General features: G+C 36.8%; 2 protein-coding genes across 11 annotated transcripts in view; one reads left to right on the forward strand and one right to left on the reverse strand.

Annotated features, from left to right (window-relative positions):
* Positions 1–22,314, forward strand: part of FUT8 (fucosyltransferase 8) — a 486,032-nt gene that overhangs the window by 279,241 nt on the left and 184,477 nt on the right. Inside the window, exon 1 of one of the 10 annotated variants that reach the window (XM_064374950.1) lies at positions 17,657–17,677. The exons of the other annotated variants lie outside the window; for them this stretch is intronic. The gene's annotated coding sequence lies outside the window, so the exon portion shown is untranslated. Of the gene's footprint in view, positions 1–17,656; positions 17,678–22,314 lie in introns of those variants that run through there. 10 annotated transcript variants of the gene reach the window in all.
* On the reverse strand, positions 17,282–17,657 carry LOC105707229 (small ribosomal subunit protein eS27). The gene has a single exon (XM_012438122.2). It carries the CDS (start codon positions 17,623–17,625, stop codon positions 17,371–17,373), a length of 255 nt encoding a protein of 84 aa, XP_012293545.1. The 5' UTR covers positions 17,626–17,657; the 3' UTR covers positions 17,282–17,370.

Raw genomic sequence — 22,314 nt, forward strand, 5'->3', positions numbered from 1 at the left:
GTTCCATTCCCTGTAGAATATTTTTAAAAAAATCAAAAACAAAAATAAAACAAATCGAACAAACTTCTCTTTTTGTGTTAACAAAATGACCATGAGATCTGTGGAGGAAGGAAAAAGGAGAAAACTTTATTTTCAGAGTAACAATCTGCAGATGAGGGAAAGTAACCTCTGGTGGAACTGTAAGGCACGTGCTTCAGAGAAGGGAGTAAACAGTAGTATTTAAAAGCCTTTTAGGGTTTGTTTTACATGTATATTCATCATGTAATATGAATTGCCTAGGGAATACCTATGAATATATATGGGGAAGTCTAGTGCATGTGTAGTGAGTTAACATATAAGTAACATACATTGCATCTTCTCTTCAGGGCACAAATGAAGTGGAATTTGGCTCTTTATGTCAACAGATGAACTATAGAGCACAAAGATATTTTGTATGCACTCTCTGCAAGCTGGCTGAAACTGGCTTAGGATCTGTAACCTTTTACCAGGAAAGAATGTTTGTAAGGCTGGCCTCCTGTCCTATCAGTGCTGCTGGCAGGACCCTCAAGGCAGGGTTATCCCATTTGTCTTTTATCAGGCAGTCCACCAAGGTCAGTTGGGCCGTGTTTCTGTAGAACAGATGTCTACCTAATAGATGAGGAAAACTTTATGGCAGTTAACATACTCTTTGGTTAGAAATGTACGTATGTATGACCAAACCCTTGTTCCTGCTATGGGCACTTAATTTTCTCTCTCGAGGGTCTTATCTTAGCCAGAGAAAGTCCATCTTACTGGATTAAAGATTTAAACGTAAGACCTAACATCATGAACACCCTGGAAGAAAAGCTAGGCAATACCTTTCAAGACGTAGGCATGGGCAAGGATTCCATGACTAAAACACCAGAAACAATGGCAACAAAAGCCAAAATAGACAAATGAGATCTAATTAGAGCTTCTGCACAGCAAAGGAAACTATCATTAGAGTGAACCAGCAACCAATAGAATGAGAAAAAATTTTTTCGATCTCCTCATCTGACAAAGGGCTAATATCCAGAATCTACAAAGAACTTAACACATTTACGAAATAAAAACAAACATCCCATCAAAAAGTGGGCGAAGGATATGAGCAGACACTTCTCAAAAGAAGAACAAACAAACATGCAGTCAACAAACACAGGAAAAAAATTCATCATCACTGGTCATTAGAGAAATGCAAATCAAAACCGCATTTAAATATCATCTCATACCAGTTAGAATAGCGATCATTAAAAAATCAGGTGACAGATGGTTGAGAGGATGTGGAGAAATAGGAATGCTTTTACACTGTTGGTGGGAATGTAAATTAGTTCAACCATTGTGGAAGACAGTGTGGTGATTCCTCAAGGATCTAGAACTAGAAGTACCATTTGACCCAGCAATCCCATTACTAGGTATATACCCAAAGGATTACAAATCATCCTATTATAAAGACACATGCACATGTATATTCATTGCAGCACTGTTTACAATAGCAAAGACTTGGAACCAACCCAAATGTCCATCAATGATAGACTGGATAAAGAAAATATGGCACATATACACCATGGAATATGAGGCAACCATAAAAAAGAATGAGTTCATGTCCTTTGCAGGGACATGGATGAAGCTGGAAACCATTATTCTCAGCAAGTGGACACAAGAACAGAAAACCAAACACTGCATGTTCTCACTCATATGTAGGTGTTGAACAATGAGAACACATGGACACAGGGAGGGGAACATCACACACCGGGGCCTCTTGGGAGTTGGGGGGCTAGGAGTGGGATAGCAGTGGGGAGGGGGTCTAGGGGAGGGATAGCATTAGGAGAAATACCTAATGTAGATGACGGGATGATGAATGCAGCAAACCACCAAAGCATGTGTATACCTATGTAACAATCCTGCACATTCTGCACATGTACCCCAGAACTGAAAGTATAATAATAAATAAGGCGAAAAAAAAGAAAGTCCATCTTATCTATCATTGTTGACACTTGGATCACAGCTAGTAGTGGTTAGAGGACAGAATCTATCAATGTGTCAATAGTTTCTGTCTTATCTTGGTTGCTGAGTAGCTATACAAAACTTAATCAAGTCAAATCACTTCTTTACCTCAGTTTTCTCCTCTTCAAAATGGAGATAATGCCTACCTTACAAATTAATGGTGAGAATTAAATGAGGAAATGTGTACAAAAATGTATTGTATGCCTGGTACCTGTTTGGCATGCAACTTTGTATTTTCCTCCTTCCTTTGGGCATCAGTAATATTTGGATTTTACTCTTTGAGTTCAGTGGTTACTGGTTGTGGAATCAAATTATTTTGTCTTTCTAAACCTCATGTTTCTCTAATGTAAAATCAGTAGTACACACTTTATGAAGGGGTGATTGAAATTCAGTTCCTAGTGTAGTCTAGGAAATTTTTCTTGAATCTGAGTGTCAAATTGCTAAAAACTTGTATGAATTCGTGAGTTTTGCTGTGTAGATCTTTTGGACATGAAAATAATAGTTTTTTAAGGATAAATAGGAGAAATATACAAAGGAAAAGTAAATCTCTAGAGTGTTTTTATGGGGGGAACTTTACAATAGCTTACTACATTACAGTTAATGTAATTTATCGGGCTAACAGGGAAATTATGCATCCAAAGGATATTTTTACTTGAAATAGCACCTCTAGACGGGGTATTCATAGGCAGTAATTTAGGAAGTGAGACACTTGAACATAACTTTTTCATTGCTTTTTTTTTTTTTTTTAAATCTTAGGTAACTTTAGACTTTCAGTATATGTTTTGTGGGTAGATATTGGAAAATAAATCTACTGAAAATTTTCCAGTTTAGTAATTACCAAAGAACTCTAATAAACCAATATTAAAGTTTAGTTGCAAAATTAAAGTCAGGACTCATAAATGAATTATGTTAAATGAGTTAGGAGTTAAATCATATTGTTGAGTTTAATTGTGTGTCAAATCAATATAATTTCTTTGACATAATCACAGAATAGAAATCATTGTGTGGTACGTTGTATTGAAGGCTTATAGAGTGATGAACTAGTGAGTTTGTATTTTTAAGGTTGTTGTAGTCCTATGAATTTCAATTATATTTGTTTAAATGTAAATCACTTTTATAAGCAGCAGCAAAATATCATTGCCATTGTATTTTGTAGCAAGTGAGACAGCTTTCGTATATACCCAGATACACAGCAAGACCTTATCTTTTAAAAAAGAAAAAAAAAGAAATTTCAGTTTTATAATTTTATTTGACATGTTACAGCTCCTTATTTGACCCTGAAAATGTTGCACCGAGAATAGTCTTTGCATGCATAGTCCTTAACTCTGAGGAAAAGGATAAAAGAAAATAAAATCAAAACTTAGTTGCAAATCAGTAAGTGCAGACAATCTGCTGCTGAGAAAATGGAGTAGAATTTATGTGTAAATGTTAAAGGAAAACATATGGATATGTTGATTATAGCTATCTCTAAGTGTTTTTGTTATAGGCAAAGGGTTTGCAGAGTTAGAGTAAATGCATTAAAAGTATTGCTGAAATTAAAATAACTTTATTTTTCAAGTTTTTTTTTGGTATTATGTTTGTTTTTTCAGGAAACCAGATACTTAAATATAAAACTGGGTATTTATTTTTGTAACTATTAATAATTTAACGCTAAGGACTACTAGAAGTCTGATTTTACATTTAACATACAAAGTATTATTTGGACAAATGATTATTAAAATAATATCATAGTAATATACATCCCCAATATGTGTTATGTGGTAAAATATACATAACAAAATTTACCATTTAATCATTTTTAAGTAAGCAGTTTAGTGGCATTAAGTCCAGGTACATTGTTATGCAACCATCATCACTATCCATCTCCAGAATGCTTTCATCGTCTTGAAATGAAACTCTGTACCCATTACACAATAATTCCCCATTACTCATTATCTCCCCCAATCACTATTCTATGTTTTCTCTATGATTTTGACTATTCTAAGTATCTCATATGAGTGGAACCACACAAAATACGTCCTCCTAGGACTGGCTCATTGTATTTAGCATAATGTCTTCAAGGTTCATCCATATTGTAGCATGTATCAGAATTTCAGTTCGAGTGCAGGCTGATTAATATTCCATCATATGTATATGCCACATTTTACTTATCCATTTATCTATCAGTGGACATTTATATTGTTTCTACTTTTTGGCTATTGTGAATAATTCTGTCATGAACATTGGTATGCAAGTATCTGTTTGAGTGTGGTAATATCTTTTTCTATATATTTTAACAGAATTTTGTTAGTTTAAATGTTTTTACTTAAATGAGCTAGATAAATATCTGAATATTCAGTGTTATCAGTTAATATTTATGGAATACTTTGAATATCATAAGTATTGTGGGGTTATAAAGAGTTACAATATCATGAAACTATTGTTTTAAAAGAATTTGCAGTCTAATAACAGTAATAGCGTATGTTTATAAAGACACACAGAGCCTGGTAGCATACACTTTTTGAGGCTGAGAAGGTTTCTAAGCTCTGATGCAAACCAGCCTCCTCTCTTGCCAAGATTCTTGTCTGTTATCCTGAACAGAATACATGGCCATAATCAATGTATGCATATTTCATTCAAGCATAGCATTTAACCTTCCAGGATGAATTTTGGGGTGATTATATCAGCATGGAAATGAGATCATGACATTCTTTAAACTGTCTTCGCTATGGATCTTATCTTTAGGTGACTTAGATTCCTTCTCTCAAACTGTCACCTTAATTCTGACCTCATCTCCTATCCCCACTCCTGCCTTGAACTGGGTAATTTTTTGTTGTGGATACATTTCTTATGTATGCAAACTGGCTTAAGTGTAAATGAGGTAAAAGACATAGGAAGGAGCTACATACATGTTTCAAGGTTCTTTCCAGCTTTGTGATTCTAATTTAATCCCTCTGGTACCTGTGTGTTGCCAGTGAAAGAAAACAGAATCAGCATGCTTAGAGGTTTCACAGCAGATCTGCTTTGTGGTGATTTTAAAGGCTAAAACTTTGAAATAAAAACATTTTGGTATGTTTCAGTGGTCTCTTTTTTCTCCTTTTTCAGAATACTTTCCCTGGAAAAGTAAAATAAATCTTTTATGAATTCAGTCATAACTTTGCAGTTTAATTGGACTTTTAGGGTTTTTCTGGGTGACCAAGCTGGACCTTTTGAAGTTTAACACTGGAATGCTAGCATGAGAGTGCTCCTACTCTTAATTTCTACTGAGTTAGACCAAAAGAAAACATATATTTTAGATTCATATTTTCTTTGAATGATGTTTTGAAGCTCAAAGAACAACCAATATAATGTCTGAGGTATTTATTCACATCTTTTTTTCTCCATTTTCCTGTCATATGACATAATCTCTTTATACCATCAAAACACATTGATTCTAATTGTCTGTTTCCCATCATTTTGATTACCTACTCTTGTCCACCCCCTTTACATACCAACTCTCCTTTTTTGGATTCTGTCCACTCCTGCATCTTTTTTTTTTTTTTTTTTTTTGAGACAGAGTTTCACTCTTGTTGCCCTGGCTGCAGTGCAGTGGCATGATTTTGATTCACTGCAGCCTCCACCTCCTGGGTTCAAGCGATTTCTGTCTGTCTATCTATCTGACAGAGTGGTCTTGGCTCACTACAATCTGCCTGGTGGGTTCAAGTGAATCTCGTGCCTCCGCCATCTGAATAGTTGGGATTGCAGGTATGTGCCACCATACCTGGCTTATTTTTGTTTTTTGTTTTTTGTTTTTTGTTTTTGTAGAGATGGGGTTTCGCCGTGGGCTTGTCTCAAACTTCTTGCCTCAAGTGATCTACCTGCTACCTGCCTCAGCCTCCCAATGTTCTGGGATAACAGGCATGAACTACTGTGCCTGGCTTGTGGTTTCATTTTTATAAAACATTTAGTAGAGTTGGTGCCTTGTACATAATTAAATGTTTCTTCTAAGGTTATGAATCCACATAAAAATGAAAACTTAAAAAAAGAGATAATTGCAGAAGTGAAGAAAGATGAACGAACGAGGATGGCCATCCATTCATTCAGCATATAATGAAGATGTACTGTGTATCAGACACTCCACTAAAAGTACTGGAAATATAGCAGTGATAAATTAGACTCATTTCGTACACTTAAGGAATTTAGGTTGTCTAGAACAGTGAATAGCATGTAATAGGCACTTAAAAATATTTGAATACATGAATGTCTGTTTTGTAGAGAATGGTTTAGGGTATGGAACATTATAGTGAGGAAGTGGAGTGTCCCATCATATTAGAGATAATTCATTAAAAAAATGGAAACAAACTATTAATACAGAAAATAGTTAAGTCGGTTATGGTAATACATAGAAAATGTAGTACAGAAGAGCCCTTAAAAATAATGAGATATATATTGGCTGACACAGAAAGATGCTCTAATTTACCTAATGTCGAATTAAACAAAGTAAGCTACTGAATAGGATGTATGGAATGATTCCTTTAATGTAAGTTATTTATATTTCTATAAAATATCACAAGATATCGTGGAGAAATAACTATGAGTGATTCTTATAGGAGGTAAGTTTTTTGCTGATCTTTGCTCTATTCTTTATGCACTTCTGTGATTGTTTTACCATGACCATTTGCTACTGTTTAAAAATAATAAAACTACTTAAATATGTTTTTGAATTACTTTTCTTAAACTTAATATCTGTATGTATAAATAGAGTTACTGGTTGATGGTCCGTTGTCCTGTAAATGTAAAATGTATCATTAAAGAATTCTACATTGTTTTTTCCTAAAGAAATACAGTTAACCAGAATTAAATTTTAACACTCAACATTTACCTTTAATGTTTATTATTTATTTTTTAAATATTTTTTTGAGGCAGGGTCTTGCTCTTTCACCCAGGCTGGAGTGCAGTGGCATGATTTTGGCTCACTCCAGCCTCCACCTCCAGGGCTCAAGTGATCCTCCGACTTCAGCCTGCCAAGTAGCTGGGACTACAGGTGCATACCACTACACCTGGCTGATTTTTATAGAGGCTGGATTTTGCCATGTTGCCCAGGCTGGTCTCAAATTCCTGGGCTCAAGCAGTCTGCCTGCCTCAGCCTCCCAAAGTGCTGGAGTTACAGGCGTGAGTCACCATGCCCAGCCTACCTTTAACATTTACCTGTAACACTCATAGGGTATAGTTTTAAAATGAATAAGAACATTTAATAATGTGTAGTAGCAGGAATATGTTTAATAATAATTTTAATTTTGTTTTGGATGTACTTTGAGGTATGTCTACATAATTAAGAGTCAAAGAACAAAAATTTTTTTGTATACTTAATTTGGATTTAGTTATTAATATTAGGTTGAACTATGCTTTTACTCTAAAGATTTATTTTGGCACACTTCTTTGCTTATTATGACTTCTTATTTTCTTAATTAGAGGTGAGAAGACATGCTCTTTGGGTGTCCTGGTTATATCTAGTCAGTAGTCTTAGTTTTCACAGGTTAGTAGGTAATGTTAAATTATTACTGCCTTACTACTTTTTAAATTTATTTTAATAACTTGTTTTTATCAGGAAAAATTAATGGGCTAATCAGAATGTTCTATTCCATACATAGTTTGCTCGTAACTCATTTTATTAGAAATGTTATAGCAACCTTATTTTTTTAACCTCCACAAGATCATTTTAGTGTAGTTATTGGAGTTTCAAACCATATACTGTTTGAAAATTGTTTATAGTTCTGTTTAATAACATTTTAGATGATGTTTTTAAAAAAGGTTTACATTGCTTAATTAAAAGTTATCATTATTCTTTTAAAACAAAAATTTTATTTTTCAGACCACACAGTCCTTTGAATTCTGATGCATCAAGTTTCAAACAATTTTGTTTGTTTTTGGGGATACATACCTATATAATCTCCAGAAACTGTATATTTAGCTATAAAAATTTTCAGAAACTGTGAGCATATGAAGCACAGATATATGACTATAAACCTTAGAGGATGATTTTAGATTTCTTTCTCTTTTTTTTTTTTATTTTGAAAAAAAAAAATTCTGCTCCAGTTTAATGAATATGATAATTTGATATCCAGGTAGAATAATATATCTAATTTTTGTCCTCATTTTTTAAGATGAGATAGTTTATAAAATGGAGAATAAATTATCTTGTTAGATGTTGACTCTCAACAGTATAAGAATATTAAACTTATATAGTGATGCCATTCTATTTTAAATGCTTTATATGTTTAAATAATTTATAAGGGAATTAGAAAAACTGAGATGAAATGCTTGAATTAATACTGTAAACATGATGTTAGCATTTATAATTAATATTTTTAATTGTTACATAAGGACATGTGAGTGTGCATAAAAACATATACATTAGTCTAAATGAAATCAATGGCTTATTTTATACACACAATATTTATACTTTTCTTTATGTCAGATGTTGATAAGTGTTGTAGAGAAAAGTAAGTACATTGGGGTTGGTAATAAGGTATGTTTGAGTTGGGAGCATGCCATTTTTATATAGAATGGTCAGGGAAGGATTCTCTAAGAAGGTGATAGTTGAGTGATGCCTTGAATTTGATGAGGGACAGAGCTGTGGGGGTATTTGGACAAGTATGTTTCAGACAAGTTCAAAAGCCCTGTGTTGACTGGAGGCTCTGCATATTTAGAAATATAAGAAATTTAATCATGCATGGTATAAAATGGTCTTATATATTTTTTTAAAAAGTATGGTTTTTTTTGTTGTTGTTGTTGTTTCAATTTTGTTTTCCTGGTAGATTCTAAGATCTGCCGTAATTGGGATTTATTTGTCTTGCTTATTATTTCTTTGGCACCCACTACAGTGCCAAACACGTTTAGGTAATGTGTTACGGATGGTGAGAAAGAATTTTGGAGGAGTCTTCTTAATTCGTGCTACCAAATTATTTTAAGCTGCAGAGGTGTTTAGAGATCATTTAGATAACTCTTTTTGATGTTATGCATGAAAAGACACATCATTAAATAGAGTGACTTCCAAAAGTCATCATTAAATTAATAGTAATCTTGAGTTGGCAAAGATTTTTAGTTTCTTAGTCTAACTGTAGTCCATTGATAGTGAGATCCTTTTGTTTCAGATGTCTGATCTATGCATGGGAAGATACTTGCTGTGGAAAACCTCCTTGCTATGGAAGACCTCCTTGCATCTGGAATCAGATTGTTTGGTTGAAATTCCTGTTTGACACTGCTAGCTTTGTGATACTCTCCCTCTCCCAACTTTTCCTTTTGGTGCCCTGGTTTTCTTGTTCACTAGACAGATATTGTTATTCTCATTCCAGTATTCTTTACACCATAAACATTTTCTCATTCATCTTCTAATTTACCAATTCAGAGTATTATTTGCTTTTTTTTTTTTTTAAAGGGAGTTATGATTAAGAGAATAGGAATTTGAAATCAGACATACTTGGGTTCTACAAAAATTTAATTCTTAAAGTTATTTGTTAGTATGTATCAAACTTTAATGAATGAGGAAAACATCAGGAAGACAAAAGAACTGCTTTCAAGAGTATTGAGCATCAGGAATTCATGTATTAATTTAGGAAAAGGATGTCAAAATAAAATTATTAAGATACGTAGAAGACTGCTTAACTTTCCGTATGACAATGCAACCATATAACTTCAGGGTTAACAATCCAAAAAGAAACTTGAATGTAAAACATTGAGTTTAATTTAGATATCATCAAGGTCTTTATCATCATCTCCATTATCATAAGACACTGGATTTTATCATCTCTAGGTCCAAATATATTGGTTTTATGGATTTTAGCAGATTCTAGAAACTTGCCATATGCCTTAAGACTTCTAGCTTTATGTGCATTGTATTTTAAAATATCATCAGCTTTGTTATCCTGATAGTCTCACAGAACAACCAATATAATGTCTGAGGTATTTATTCACATCTTTTTTTCTCCATTTTCCTGTCATATGACATAACCTCTTTATACCATCAAAACACATTGATTCTAATTGTCTGTTTCCCATCATTTTGATTACCTACTCTTGTCCACCCCCTTTACATACCAACTCTCCTTTTTTGGATTCTGTCTTATTTCACTCCTGCATCTATTTTTTTTTTTTTTTTTTTTTTTGAGACAGAGTTTCACTCTTGTTGCCCTGGCTGCAGTGCAGTGGCATGATTTTGATTCACTGCAGCCTCCACCTTCTGGGTTCAAGCGATTTCTCCTGCATCAGCCTCCAGAGTAGCTGGGATTACAGGCACGTGCCACCATGCCAGCTAATATTTTGTATTTTTAGTAGAGACAGGATTTCACCATGTTAGTCAGGCTGGTCTCGAACTCCTGACCTTAGGTGATCCACTCGCCTCTGCCTTTGAAAGTGTTGGGATTACAGGCATGAGCCACCATGCCCGCCCTTCTGCATCTATTTTTACCTCCCTTACCTTACTCTTGGTCATGGCAGTGATGGCAACCTTACAGTGTCCTGGGCTTCTTTCTGGTGGTGATGTTGGCTGTGGTGGCTGCTATTTTGAGGGGGGTACATGAGTATGTAGTCCCAGGAGGCTTGGTCACCTGCGAGGGATGTTTTGCAACCAAGGTCTTTAGAGGCATGCTCAGCGGCAGCAAATCTCCTTTAACTTCTTTTTTCATCTTTTTTTGTGCTAACTTTGTTAAGGTTTTCTAGGGCAGTCTAGAGTAACATTTACTCTTGTGCATTCTTAACCTCATTACTAAGATGGACCTCTGTTAAGTGGATCTCTATTGAATGTCCCAAGGATTCATTGAGAACTCGATCTTGCTTGTGGGAACTTAAATGATTCCTGGTTCTTTGTGAGCTCTAGAAATTACTCAGCACTAGCTATGTGGTAATGTTTCTTTCCTGGAAATTGTTTTTGCTCTATCTCATTGGTTTTCACCCTATGCACATGTAGATTACTACTGATACTTAGATAATTTAAGGAGATCCTTTAAAAAAAAAAGGTCTTTCTGTAACTCTCTCACTTGAGGAACTTTTCCCCAAAATTCTTGTTGTTTTGGCCTTTCTGTATTATGACCTCTTGTATTTTTCAGCTTAGCAATGGAGCTAGATTCTATTAGGGTTTCATGTCCTGCATACTATAGTCCCAAAAGCACTTTCAGAAAGAAATCCCAGGCAATTATAGGGCAATTATTTTGTTGTTGTTTGTTTCCCTTATTTCAGAAATCAGTTTTGAGCTGATTGTTCCATGTCAGATCATCGATTGTCCAATGTCAGATACATAGTTTGTTCAATCTTCTAGTTGTTTACATTTGGAGGGTAATTCTGCATCCTATTACTGCTGCATGGGTTAAGGTAGAGGTCTTTTAATACTTTTAAAATTGAGAAAATCCTTAGCAAGTGATATGCCTCACGCATTTCAAAGTTAGTTCAAATGCTATTATATGTAAAATTTCATTTTTAAATGTTTTTTAAATTTTAGTAACATTTGTGTTATTCTTTCATTCATAGCTGTAAGTAAAGCCTGCTTTAACTGCTTTTCATCTAATATTGATTACCAGTCAACTGATGCATTAAATTAAATTTGATATAACTGTAATGATTTATAAGAGTTGAATCTTTTTGGTACTTTTTTGCCCCACTGAAGATCACTGCCTGTTTGATAGTGCTTTTGCTTGTGTTCTCGCACTCGCACTTGCTCTCCCCGCCCCCTTCCCCCAGAATTTGATGTAACAACAACAAAAACTCCATGATTCTTAGTATAGGAACTTTTTACCAATAAAAAAAATTGGTCTTAATATTCTCCCTGTTGAGATACAGTAAAATATGGTGTAAGTTTACTACTTCTTATTCTTTCAGATTCCTTCAAGTAGCTTAAAAGCATTGGAAATTATAAGTAGAATGCGGATGTAAATTGGTGTGAAGTAATTGAGAATGTCTCGTTAAGTATGTTATTTAAAAAAAGGATGTTTAAAACAATTTTTTAGAAAGGATATGAGGTACCACGAAAGTTGAATTAATGGCTCTTATGCTTATGATTGACTCATTTGGTGACATGAGCTTCATTATCATTTAGTTTTTATAGTGTTTCAGTTACTGTACTAGGTATGAAGTGTACCATATCTGATCATTAAAAGTCTATGGTATTCTTAGAAGAGGAGCTTGAAAATAGGGGAATGTTTGAAGATGAGCCAGTTAATTAGCATTGCAGTTTATATGTTGTGTGCCCAGGACATCAGAATTGTACATTGTGAGTCTTGAAAAACTCTGGGCTGGGCACGGTGGCTCACGCCTGTAATCCCAGCACTTTGGGAGGCTGAAGCAGGTGGATCACGGGGTCAAGAGATGGAGACCATCGGAGCCAACATGGTGAAACCCCATCTCTACTAAAAATACAAAAATTAGCTGGGCATGGTGGCACGCGCCTGTAGTCCCAGCTACTCTGGAGGCTGAGGCAGGAGAATTGCTTGAATCCGGGAGGTGAAGGTTGCAGTGAGCCGAGATTGCGCCACTGCACTCCAGCCTGGCGCCTGGTACGGAGCAAGACTCTGTCTCAAAAAAAAAAAAAAAAAAAAAAAAAACTCTGAAGAAATGCATAGCTGTAATTTGGATACCTCTGAAGAGATGAGGGTCAGGGTTGTAATTTTAGGTGAGAAAACTACAAATGCATTAATTTTGACAAATGTCAACAAAGTCTGATTTCATTAGTTTAGGTTCAGAGGTACCTGTACAGGTTTGTTACATAGGAAAACTGTGACACGAGGGTTTGATATACAGATTATTTCATCACCCAGGTACCAACAGTTATGTTTTCTGTTCCTCTCCCTGCTTAGAGTCTCCACCCTCTGGTAGGCCCCAGTGTCTGTTTTTCCTTCCATTGTGTTTATGTGTTCTCATCATTTAGCTCCCACATATAAGTGAGAGCATGTGATATTTGGTTTTCTGTTCCTGCATTAGTTTGCTAAGGGTAATGGCCTCTAGTTCTATTCGTGTTACTGCAAAGTACGTGATCTCATTCTTTCTTATGACTGCATAGTGTTCTGTGGTGTATATGTACCACATTTTCTTTATGTAGTCTACCTTTGATAGGTCTTTAGGTTGATTTCATGTCTTTGCTATTGTGAATAGTGCTTCAGTGAACATATGCATGCATCTGTCTTTATGATAGAATGATTTATATTATTTTGGTTATATACCCAGTAATGGGATTACTGGTTCAAATGGTAGTTCTATTTTTAGCTCTTTGAGAAATTGCCACACTGCTTTCCACAGTTGTTGACTAATTTTACACTCCCACCAACAGTGTATAAGCATTCCCTTTTCTCTGCAACCTTGCCAGCATCTGATATTTTTTTACTTTTTAGTAATAGCCATTCTAACTGGTGTGAGATGGAATGTCTTTGTGGGTTTGATTTGCATTTCTTTAATGATTAGTAATGTTGAGTATTGATCAGTGTTGAGTTTCTTTTTCATTTGCTTGTTGGCTGTATGTTTGCCTTCTTTTGAAAATTGATCACATCCTTTACCCACTTTTTAATGTGTTTATTTTTTTTCTTATGGATTTGCTTAAGTTTCTTATAGATGTTAGAAATTAGACCTTTGTCAGATTCATAGACCTTTGCAGCTGCAAAATTTTCTCTGATTCTGTAGATTGTCTATCTTCTCTGTTGATAGTTTCTTTTGCTGTGAAGAAGCTCTTTAGTTTAATTAGATCCCATTTGTCTAATTTTTGTTTTTGTTGCAGTTGCTTTTGGTGTCTTTGTCATGAAATCTTTCCCAGATCCTCTGTTCAGAATGATATTGCCTAGGTTGTATTCCAGGGTTTTTCATAGTTTTGGGTTTTAAGTCTTTAATCTGTCTTGTTGATTTTTGTATATAGTGTAAGGATGCATTCAGTTTCAATCTTGTGCATATGGCTAGCCAGTTATCCCAGTACCATTTATTGAATAGGAAGTCCTTTCCCCATTGCTTGTTTTTGTAGGCTTTGTTGAAGATCAGATGGTTGTAGGAATGCAGTCTTATTTCTGGGCTCTCTTGTTCTGTTCCATGGGTCTGTGTATCTGTTTTTTTTGTTGTTGTTGTTTTGTTTTGTTTGTTTACCAGTACCACGCTGTTTTGGTTACTGTAGTCCTATAATATAGTTTGAAGTTGGGTAGCATGATGCCTCTTGCATTGTTCTTTTTGCTTAGGATTACCTTGGCTATTTGGGCCCCTTTTTGGTTTCATATGCATTTTAAAATAGTTTCTCTAATCCTGTAAAATGTCATTGGTAGTTTAATAGGAATAGCATTGAATTTGTAAATTTCTCTGGACAGTATGGCCATTTTTATTTTAACAACATTGATTTTTCCTATCCATGAGCATAGAGTGTTTTTCCATTTGTTTGTGTCATCTCTGATTTCTTTGAGCAATGTTTTGTAATTCTCCTTGTAGAGATCTTTCACTTCCCTGTTTTAGCACTATTTCTAGGTATTTTATTATTTTTATGGCAGTTGTGAGTGGGATTGTATTCCTAATTTGGCTCTTGGCTTGGCTGCTGTTGCTGTGTAGGAATGCTAGTGATTTTTGTACACTGAATTTGTATCGTGGAACTTTGCTCAAGTTGTGTATTAGCTTAGGATGCTTTTGGACTGAGACATTGGGGTTTTGTAGATAAAGAATCATATCATCTTCAAACAGTGATAGTTTGACTTATATCCTTTATTTTTTTTCTCTTGCCTGATTGCTCTTGCAATGACTTCCAATACCATGTTGAATAGTAAGTGGTGAGAGAGGGCCTCTTTGTCTTGTGCCAGTTTTCAAGGGGAATGCTTCCAGCCCATTCAGTATGATGTTGACTGTGAGTTTGTCATAGATTTGCTCGTATTATTTTGCTGTATGTTCCTTCGGCACCTAGTTTGTTGAGAATTTTTAACATGAAGGGATGATGACTTCTAGCAAAAGCCTTTTCTATATGTTTTGAGATGATCATGTGGTTTTTGTCTTTAGTTCTAGTTGTGTGCTGAATCATATTTATTGATTTGCATAAATTGAACCAACCTTGTATCCCAGGGATAAACCCTACTTGATCATGGTGAATTAGCTTTTTGATATGCTGTTGGATTTGTTTTGCTAGTGTTTTGTTGTCGATTTTTGCATCAGTATTCATCAAGGATATTGACTTGAAGTTTTCTTCTCTTTTTTCTTTGTTTTTTTTTGTTTTGTTTTGTTTGTTTGTTTTTTGAGACTCTTGCTCTGTTGCCAGGTGCTAGGCTGGAGTGCAGTGGCGCAATCGCGGCTCACTGCAACCTCCGCCTCCCAGGTTCAAGCAATTCTCCTGCCTCAGCCTCCCAAGTAACTGGGACTACAGGCGCATGCCACCATGCCCAGCTAATTTTTGTATTTTTTTTTTTAGTAGAGATGGGGTTTCACCATGTTGGCCCCAATGGTCTCGATCTCTTGACCCCGTGATCCGCTCACCTCAGCCTCCCAAAGTGCTGGAATTACAGGCATGAGCCACCACGCCCGGCCTATTTCTTTGTTTTTTGAGCCAGGATCTTACTTTGTCTCCCAGAATGAGTACAGTGGTACAAACATGACTCACTGCAGCCTTAACCTCCCAGGCTCAAGCGATCATCCCACTGCAACCTCCTGAGTAGCTGGGACTACAGGCATTTGCTATACTATGTCTGGCTAATTTTCATTTCATTTTTTTGTAGAGACAGTGTTTCACCATGTTGGCCAGGCTGGAGTTCTCTTTTTTTGTTGTGTCTCTTCCAAGTTTTAGTATCAGGATGATGCATGAGCAGCAATGCAGTTTACTGAGCAAGTGAAAGTAAAAGCTTCCACAGCATGGAAGGGGACCCGAGAGGGCTGCCATTGTTGGTCAGGGCTTCCTGGGCTTATATTCCCAAGTAATTCTGAGTTGCTTAGTGTTTGTCCCCTAGTCCTGTGTTGGGAGAGGGCTTGTCACCATGAGTCACCTAATCTTTCCTCTGAGTTACCAAGTGTTTGCCCCCAGTCCTGTGTGGGGAGAGGGCTTGTGACCATGAGTCACCTAATCTTTCCTCTGAGTTACCAAGTGTTTGCCCTCTAGTCCTGTGTGGAGAGGGGGCTTGTAACCATGAGTCACCTAATCTTTCCTTCTAGTGGTTGTTTCCTAGTTTCTGTTGAACTTGCAAGCAGTATCGGAATGTGGTTGAATGGTTAACTGATACTTTGAACACAGCCTCCTGATACGGTTGAAGTACCCATGTTGACCTTTTCCCATGCTAGAATTCCCAAAAGGTTCCTCATTGACCCAAAAGGTTTTATTTCCTCAGTAGGCTATTTATTACTGATTAAATTTTGGAGCCCATTATTGGTCTGTTCAGAGATACAGTTTCTTCCTGGTTGACTCATGGGAGGGTGTATATGTTCAGGAATTTATCCATTTTTTTTCTAGACTTTCTAATTTTTGTGCATAGAGATCTTAATTTTGATGAGGGTGTTTAGTGCTATACATTTCTCACATAACACTGCCTTAGCTGTGTCCCAGAGATGCTGGTATGTTGTATCTTTGTTCTCACTAATTTCAAAGAACTTCTTTGATTTCTGCCTTACTCAAGAGTCATTTAGGTGCAGGTTGTATTTCCATGTAGTTATATGGTTACGAGTGATTTTCTTAGTCCTGAATTCTATTTTTATTATGCTGTGTTCCCAGAGAGTAGTTGGTATGATTTTGGCTCTTTTGCATTTGCTGAGAATTGTTTTATGTCTGACTGTGTGGTCAGTTTCAGAGTATGTGCCCTGTGCAGATGAGAAGAATGTATATTCTTTTGTTTTGGAGTAGAGTTCTGTAGATGTCTCTCAGATTCTTTTGGCCCATTGTTGAGTTCAGATCCTGAATATCTTTGTCAATTTTCTGCCTCAGTGATCTGTCTAATACTGTTGGTGAGGTGTTGAAGTCTCCCACTGTTACTGTGTTGGAGTCTAAGTCTCTTTGAAGGTTCCTAGGAACTTGATTTATGAATCTGGTTACTCTTGTGTTGGATGCATATGTATTTAGGATAGTTAGGTCTTCTTCTTGAGTTAAACCCTTAACCATTTCTCGTGGCCTTCTTTGTCTGTTTTTATCTTTGTTGACTTAAAGTCTGTTTTGTCTGAAATTAGGATTGTAATCCCTGCCTTTTTCTGCTTTCCATTTGCTTGGTAGGTTTTTCACCATCTCTTTATTTTTAGCCTATGGATGTTACTACATGTGAGATGTGTCTCTTGAAGACAGCATATCACTGAGTTGCGCTTCTTTATTTAGCTTGCCACTCTCTGCCTTTTAATTGGGGCATTTAGGCCATTTACTTTTTTTTTTTTTTTTTTTTTTTTTTTTTTATCCAAAATGTGTTTATTGAGATGGTTTCCCACTCATCTTGATTCAGAGTGCTTTTAGTGCTGCTTCCTCCTGAAAGAACATCCTTCTGTAAGCCTTGCTTTTCCTCCTGTAGGCTGGCAGAGGACAGTGGAGCAGCCAACACACAAAACTACCGTTTGTGCATGGCTGAAGACCGTGGTGATTTTATAGCATCCTGGGCATTTCACATCCATGAAGTAGGAATTGGGGCTCTGCACCAGGCGTTTCTTCTTGTGTTTCCTCTTCTCCTCTTCTGGAGAGGGATGAAGGAGATCCTTTGCGAGAGGCATGTTCGCGTGGGTAGGTCGTCACCGCCGGAAAGCTAGGCCATTTACTTTTAAGGTTAGTATTGATATGTGTGAATAGATCCTATTATTGTGTTTTTAGCTGTTTATTATGCCGACTTTTTTGTGTGGTTGCTTTATAGTGTCACTGGTCTGTATATTTCAGTGTGTTTTTGTAGTGGTTGCTAATGGTCTTTCCTTTCCATATTTAGAGCTTCTTTAAGGGGCTCTTGTAAGGCAGGTCTGGCGGTAATGAATTCTCTCAGCATTTGTCTGAAAAGGATCTTATTTCTCCTTCACTTAGGAAGCTTAGTTTGGCCAGTTATGCAGTTCTTGGTTGGAATTACATTTCTTCAAGAGATAGACCCCCAATCTCTTCTGGCTCGTAAGGTTTCTTCTGAGAAGTCTGCTGTTAGTTTGTTGGGCTTTCCTTTGTAGGTAGCCTGTTCTTTCTCTCTAGCTGCCTTTAACATGTTTTCTTTCATTTCAGCCTCATAGAATCTGATGATTATGTATCTTGGGCATGATCTTCTTGAAAGTATTTTGCAGGGGTTCTCTGCATTTCCTGTGAATGTTGGCCTCTCTCGATAGGTTCAGAAAAGTTCTCATGGATGATATCCTGAAATATGTTTTCCATGTTGCTTCCATTCTTTCCATCTCTTTCAAGGATGCCAGTTAGTTGCCGATTTGGTCTCTTTACATAATTCCATATTTTTCAGAGGTTTTGTCATTCCTGGTTTTTTTTTTATTTTATTTTATTTTGGTCTGACTGTCCTATTTCAGAAAGCCAGTCTTCAAGCTCTACAATTTTTTTTTCCTCAGCTTTGTATGTTTTGCTATTAATACTTGTGATTCATATAGAGGGGTTTTCAGCTCTACCAGATCAGTTATTTTTTTTTCTATACTGGCTATTTTATTTTGTCAGCTCCTGTATCATTTTATTGTGCTTCTTGGCTTGCTTAGATTGGTTTTTGACATTCTTCTGAGTCTTGGTGATCTTCTTTCCTGTCCATATTCTGAATTTTATTTGTGTCATTTCAGCCATGTCAGCCCAGTTAAGAACTGTTGCTGGAGAACTAGTGTAGTCATTGGGAGGAAAGAAGACTCTCTTTTTGAGTCGTTGGAGTTCTTGTGCTGGTTCTTTCTCATCTTTGTGGGCTAATGTTTCTTCAGTCTTTGAAGTTGCTATCATAAGAATGGGTGTTGGCCGGGTGCGGTGGCTCACACCTGTAATCCAAGCACTTTGGAGGCCAAGGCAGACGGATCACCTGAGGTCAGGAGTTCAAGACCAGCCTGACCAACATGGTGAAACCCTGTCTTAAAAAAAAAAAAAAAAAAAAAAGAATGGGTGTTTTTTCTTTTCTCTTATTTGATAACCTTGGGGGTTTTATTGTGGTATAACATGGGTTCTGTGAACTGGCTTTGTTATCAGAAAATTTTAGGGGGCCAGGGTGCAGTTAAGGACTCCTGGACTGCATGCTGTAACTCCTAGGGACTGGTAGCTGGCCCTGGCTTTGATCTCTGGCTCCTTGAGCTTAGGAAACTGTTGTGCTGGAGTGGCCTAGGTGCTCTCAGACTGCCAGTCACAACACTTGGATAGGTGGTGCCAGCCGAAGCACTTCATAGGGTGCTGGCAGCAGGATCTGTCCTTGTTCACATGTGCCAGCAGCAGTGGCGGTGGCAGTGTGGCAGGGTGCATGTTCATCAGCTGTACCAGGGTGTTAGTGGGTGCCGACCTTCCTGCAGGCATTCACAGCAGCGAGTTCAGGTCTGACTCTTTAGTCCCCTAGGGCCAAAGTCTCCTATGGGAGCAAGTCGAGCCTAGTGGGATAGGCGTTCCTGGCTGTGCTCCACTACAGATGCTCCCACATCAAACCCTCTGAGCTGTATCCTTACCACTTCTCTAAGCAGCTTTTCCTGCCAACTCAAGTGTCCATGGTGGTTGAGGAGTCTCTTTCTGCTGGAATTCCAGAGGCCTGTGGCAAAAGTGTGTTACTCCTTGCCTATTCAACTCACCCCCTCCGCTGGAGTTGTTGGGGGCCAATAATGACCCCCAGTGTGCGGTAGCCCCCTGAAGGGTTTCCAGCTTCCTCTCTCTTCACCCCCCAGCTTGTCTACTTTCAGTGCCTTCACTCTGAAGATCTGCTAGGGGTGTGCCAGTCTTCCCAACGTCCTGGTCCCTCAGTGGGAGATGTTCTTCCTGGCTGCATCTAGTCGACCATCTAAGGCTCCTGGAGCCAGGACACAGAGCAGTGAATACAAAACCCCAAGCTCCAGATTGAGTGAGACAAAGGCCCCCAACACATCCCTGGAAGTCACTACCGATACTTTACAAATTCCTGCTTCTAGGCCAGGCACGGCGGCTCACGCCTATAATCCCAGCACTTTGGGAGGCCGAGGCGGTTGGATCACCTGAGTTCAGGAGTTCTAGACCAGCCTGGCCAACATGATGAAACCTTGTCTCTTCTAAAAATACAAAAATTAGCTGGGCGAGGTGGTGCACGCCTGTAATCCCAGTTACTTGGAAGGCTGGAGCAGGAGAATTGCTTGAACCCTGGAGGCAAATGTTGCAGTAAGCCGAGATCACGCCATTGCACTCCAGCCTGGGTGAAAGAGCAAGATTCCATCTCAAAAAAAAAAAAATTTGCTGCTTTTAGATAAATCCATTGAGTTTGGTATGGCAAAAAATTATTCCTCTTTAATTTTTTGCTGGCTGATATAAAATGAAGACATCTAATTATTCAAGATCTTTTAGATATTAATGATGATTCTCTTGTGAGAAAACTCAACATTGATACATGATAGTCACTGCATACATTTGCCAAAGCTGCTTGTTTTTGTTCTATTATGGCTAAAAGAGATGGGTCTACCTGTAGTGTTACCTAGGCAATATAGATGCACACTGAATTTCATCATCCTAAACTGCTTACCTTTGAAATTCATATATTATATTTGTTACTTTGGTAGTGTGTTCCCTTATAACTCTGCCTCTGAAGAGTAATAATCCCTTGGTCAGTCAAAGCATGTTTCCTTCATTCATTTGGATTTGAGAACAAGGGCTTCATCATTAAACAGATCTGCCTGTGAATCTTTGCTCTTCCTGGTTTTGTGATCTTAGGCAAATTAATTAACCTTTTGTATTTTATCTGATATTAGCATAGTTTAGTAGTTGAGTAGACTCTAGAGCTAACTTGTAAGGATTTGAATCCTGACTCAACTACTTAAAAGTATGTATGACTACTACTTAAAAATGTATATGACTCTGGGCAAGTTGCTAAATTTTCTGCTTCTTTCTCATCTGCAAATTAAGGATAATATGGGTACTTATCTATGTACTAATAGAGATAATAGAGGATATTTATTGAGGACTTACTATGTGTCAGGTTTAAACCTAGGTAAAAATAACGTAATAGAGTTGTTGTGAAGGCTGAATGAATAAAATAAGTAAAACACTTTTTATAGGGTCCTAGTACATTTTTGGCCAATTATGTATAAAATGGGGTTGTGATAATTATAATGAAGCATATATGTCTATGGAATAAGTATAGATCCAATATTTGTGGCAGAAAAAGACCACACTGTATAACTCCATTCATTGGCTAATTGGTGGAGACACACAGAATGAGTCCCAACATTCTGTTCAGTAACTTATATAAAACATAATAACTTTTCTCTCCCAGATGATGCACAAGATATGGTGAATCCAAGAATCCTATCCAACGTTTCTTAGTTGGATAGGATTATAAAATTATAATCTTAGTATACCTGTTGTGTTAACAGTATTGTTTAGAATTGGCTACACTCCACAGATGGCCATGGAAGTAAAAGCACTTATTGGAGATAGCTTTGACACTAGCTGTATTATATTAAGTATATGATACAAAACTTCTCTCAGTATCAGTAGTGATTCTGAAGCTGTGAAAAATAGATAGGGAGTCATGATGCTCCTAAAGTTCATTTCCCCATTCCTCTATAGTAATAGAACCCTAATTTTTTTTGTTTGTTTTAACTGGATACATTGATGCCTGGAAGAAAAGACTGTATTTCCCAGCCATGTGATTAAGTTCTGGCAAAAAAGAGATGAAAACAGAAGTATTATTTGTGTGCTTCTAAAGGCACTGACTCAACTAGCATCCCTTTTTACCCTTCAGTTTTCTTCCCCTTTATTGAAAGCATAATAACTGGAGCATTAACAATCATTTTGTACCATGAGATGATCTTAAAGATGGAAGGCAGGTACCTAGAAAGGTGGAAGAGAAAGCTAGAAGCTTGGGTCCCCTGAGGACATTGTGCAACTGTCATCTCTGTATCACCTATCTCCAGACTTCTTTTACAAAAGAAAAAAACAAATCTCAATATTGTTTAAACTGTTGCTACGTTGGGATACTCTGTAATGTGCAGAATTGTATACCTATGCCAAGAGGAAGAAGTGCAAATATTAAAACACTGTTAAGATGTAATGGTTTCTGTACACAGGAGCATGTGCTGTGTAAGGAGAGTTGAAAGAAAGTAGCATGAATAAGTAAGGAAGTGAGAAGATTGTAGATCTACTTTGATCATGCTGGTGAAATTGGAAAATTGTATTAAAGGAAAACGTGAAACTTTAAAATTTATTTTATAGAAAAAAGAAATGTGTCATAATTCAGTGACATTTGTACCACTAGTTATCAAGTCACATTTTGTTGGATATTGGGG

This window comes from Aotus nancymaae, unplaced genomic scaffold (genome assembly GCF_030222135.1).
Source record: "Aotus nancymaae isolate 86718 unplaced genomic scaffold, 86718_ANA_hifiasm-v0.15.2.pri h1tg000011l, whole genome shotgun sequence".
Lineage (NCBI taxonomy): Eukaryota > Metazoa > Chordata > Mammalia > Primates > Aotidae > Aotus > Aotus nancymaae.

Excerpts from the sequence above, each read along its gene's own strand:
- LOC105707229 (XM_012438122.2), bottom strand. The coding sequence starts at position 17,625 with ATGCCTCTCGCAAAGGATCTCCTTCATCCCTCTCCAGAAGAGGAGAAG.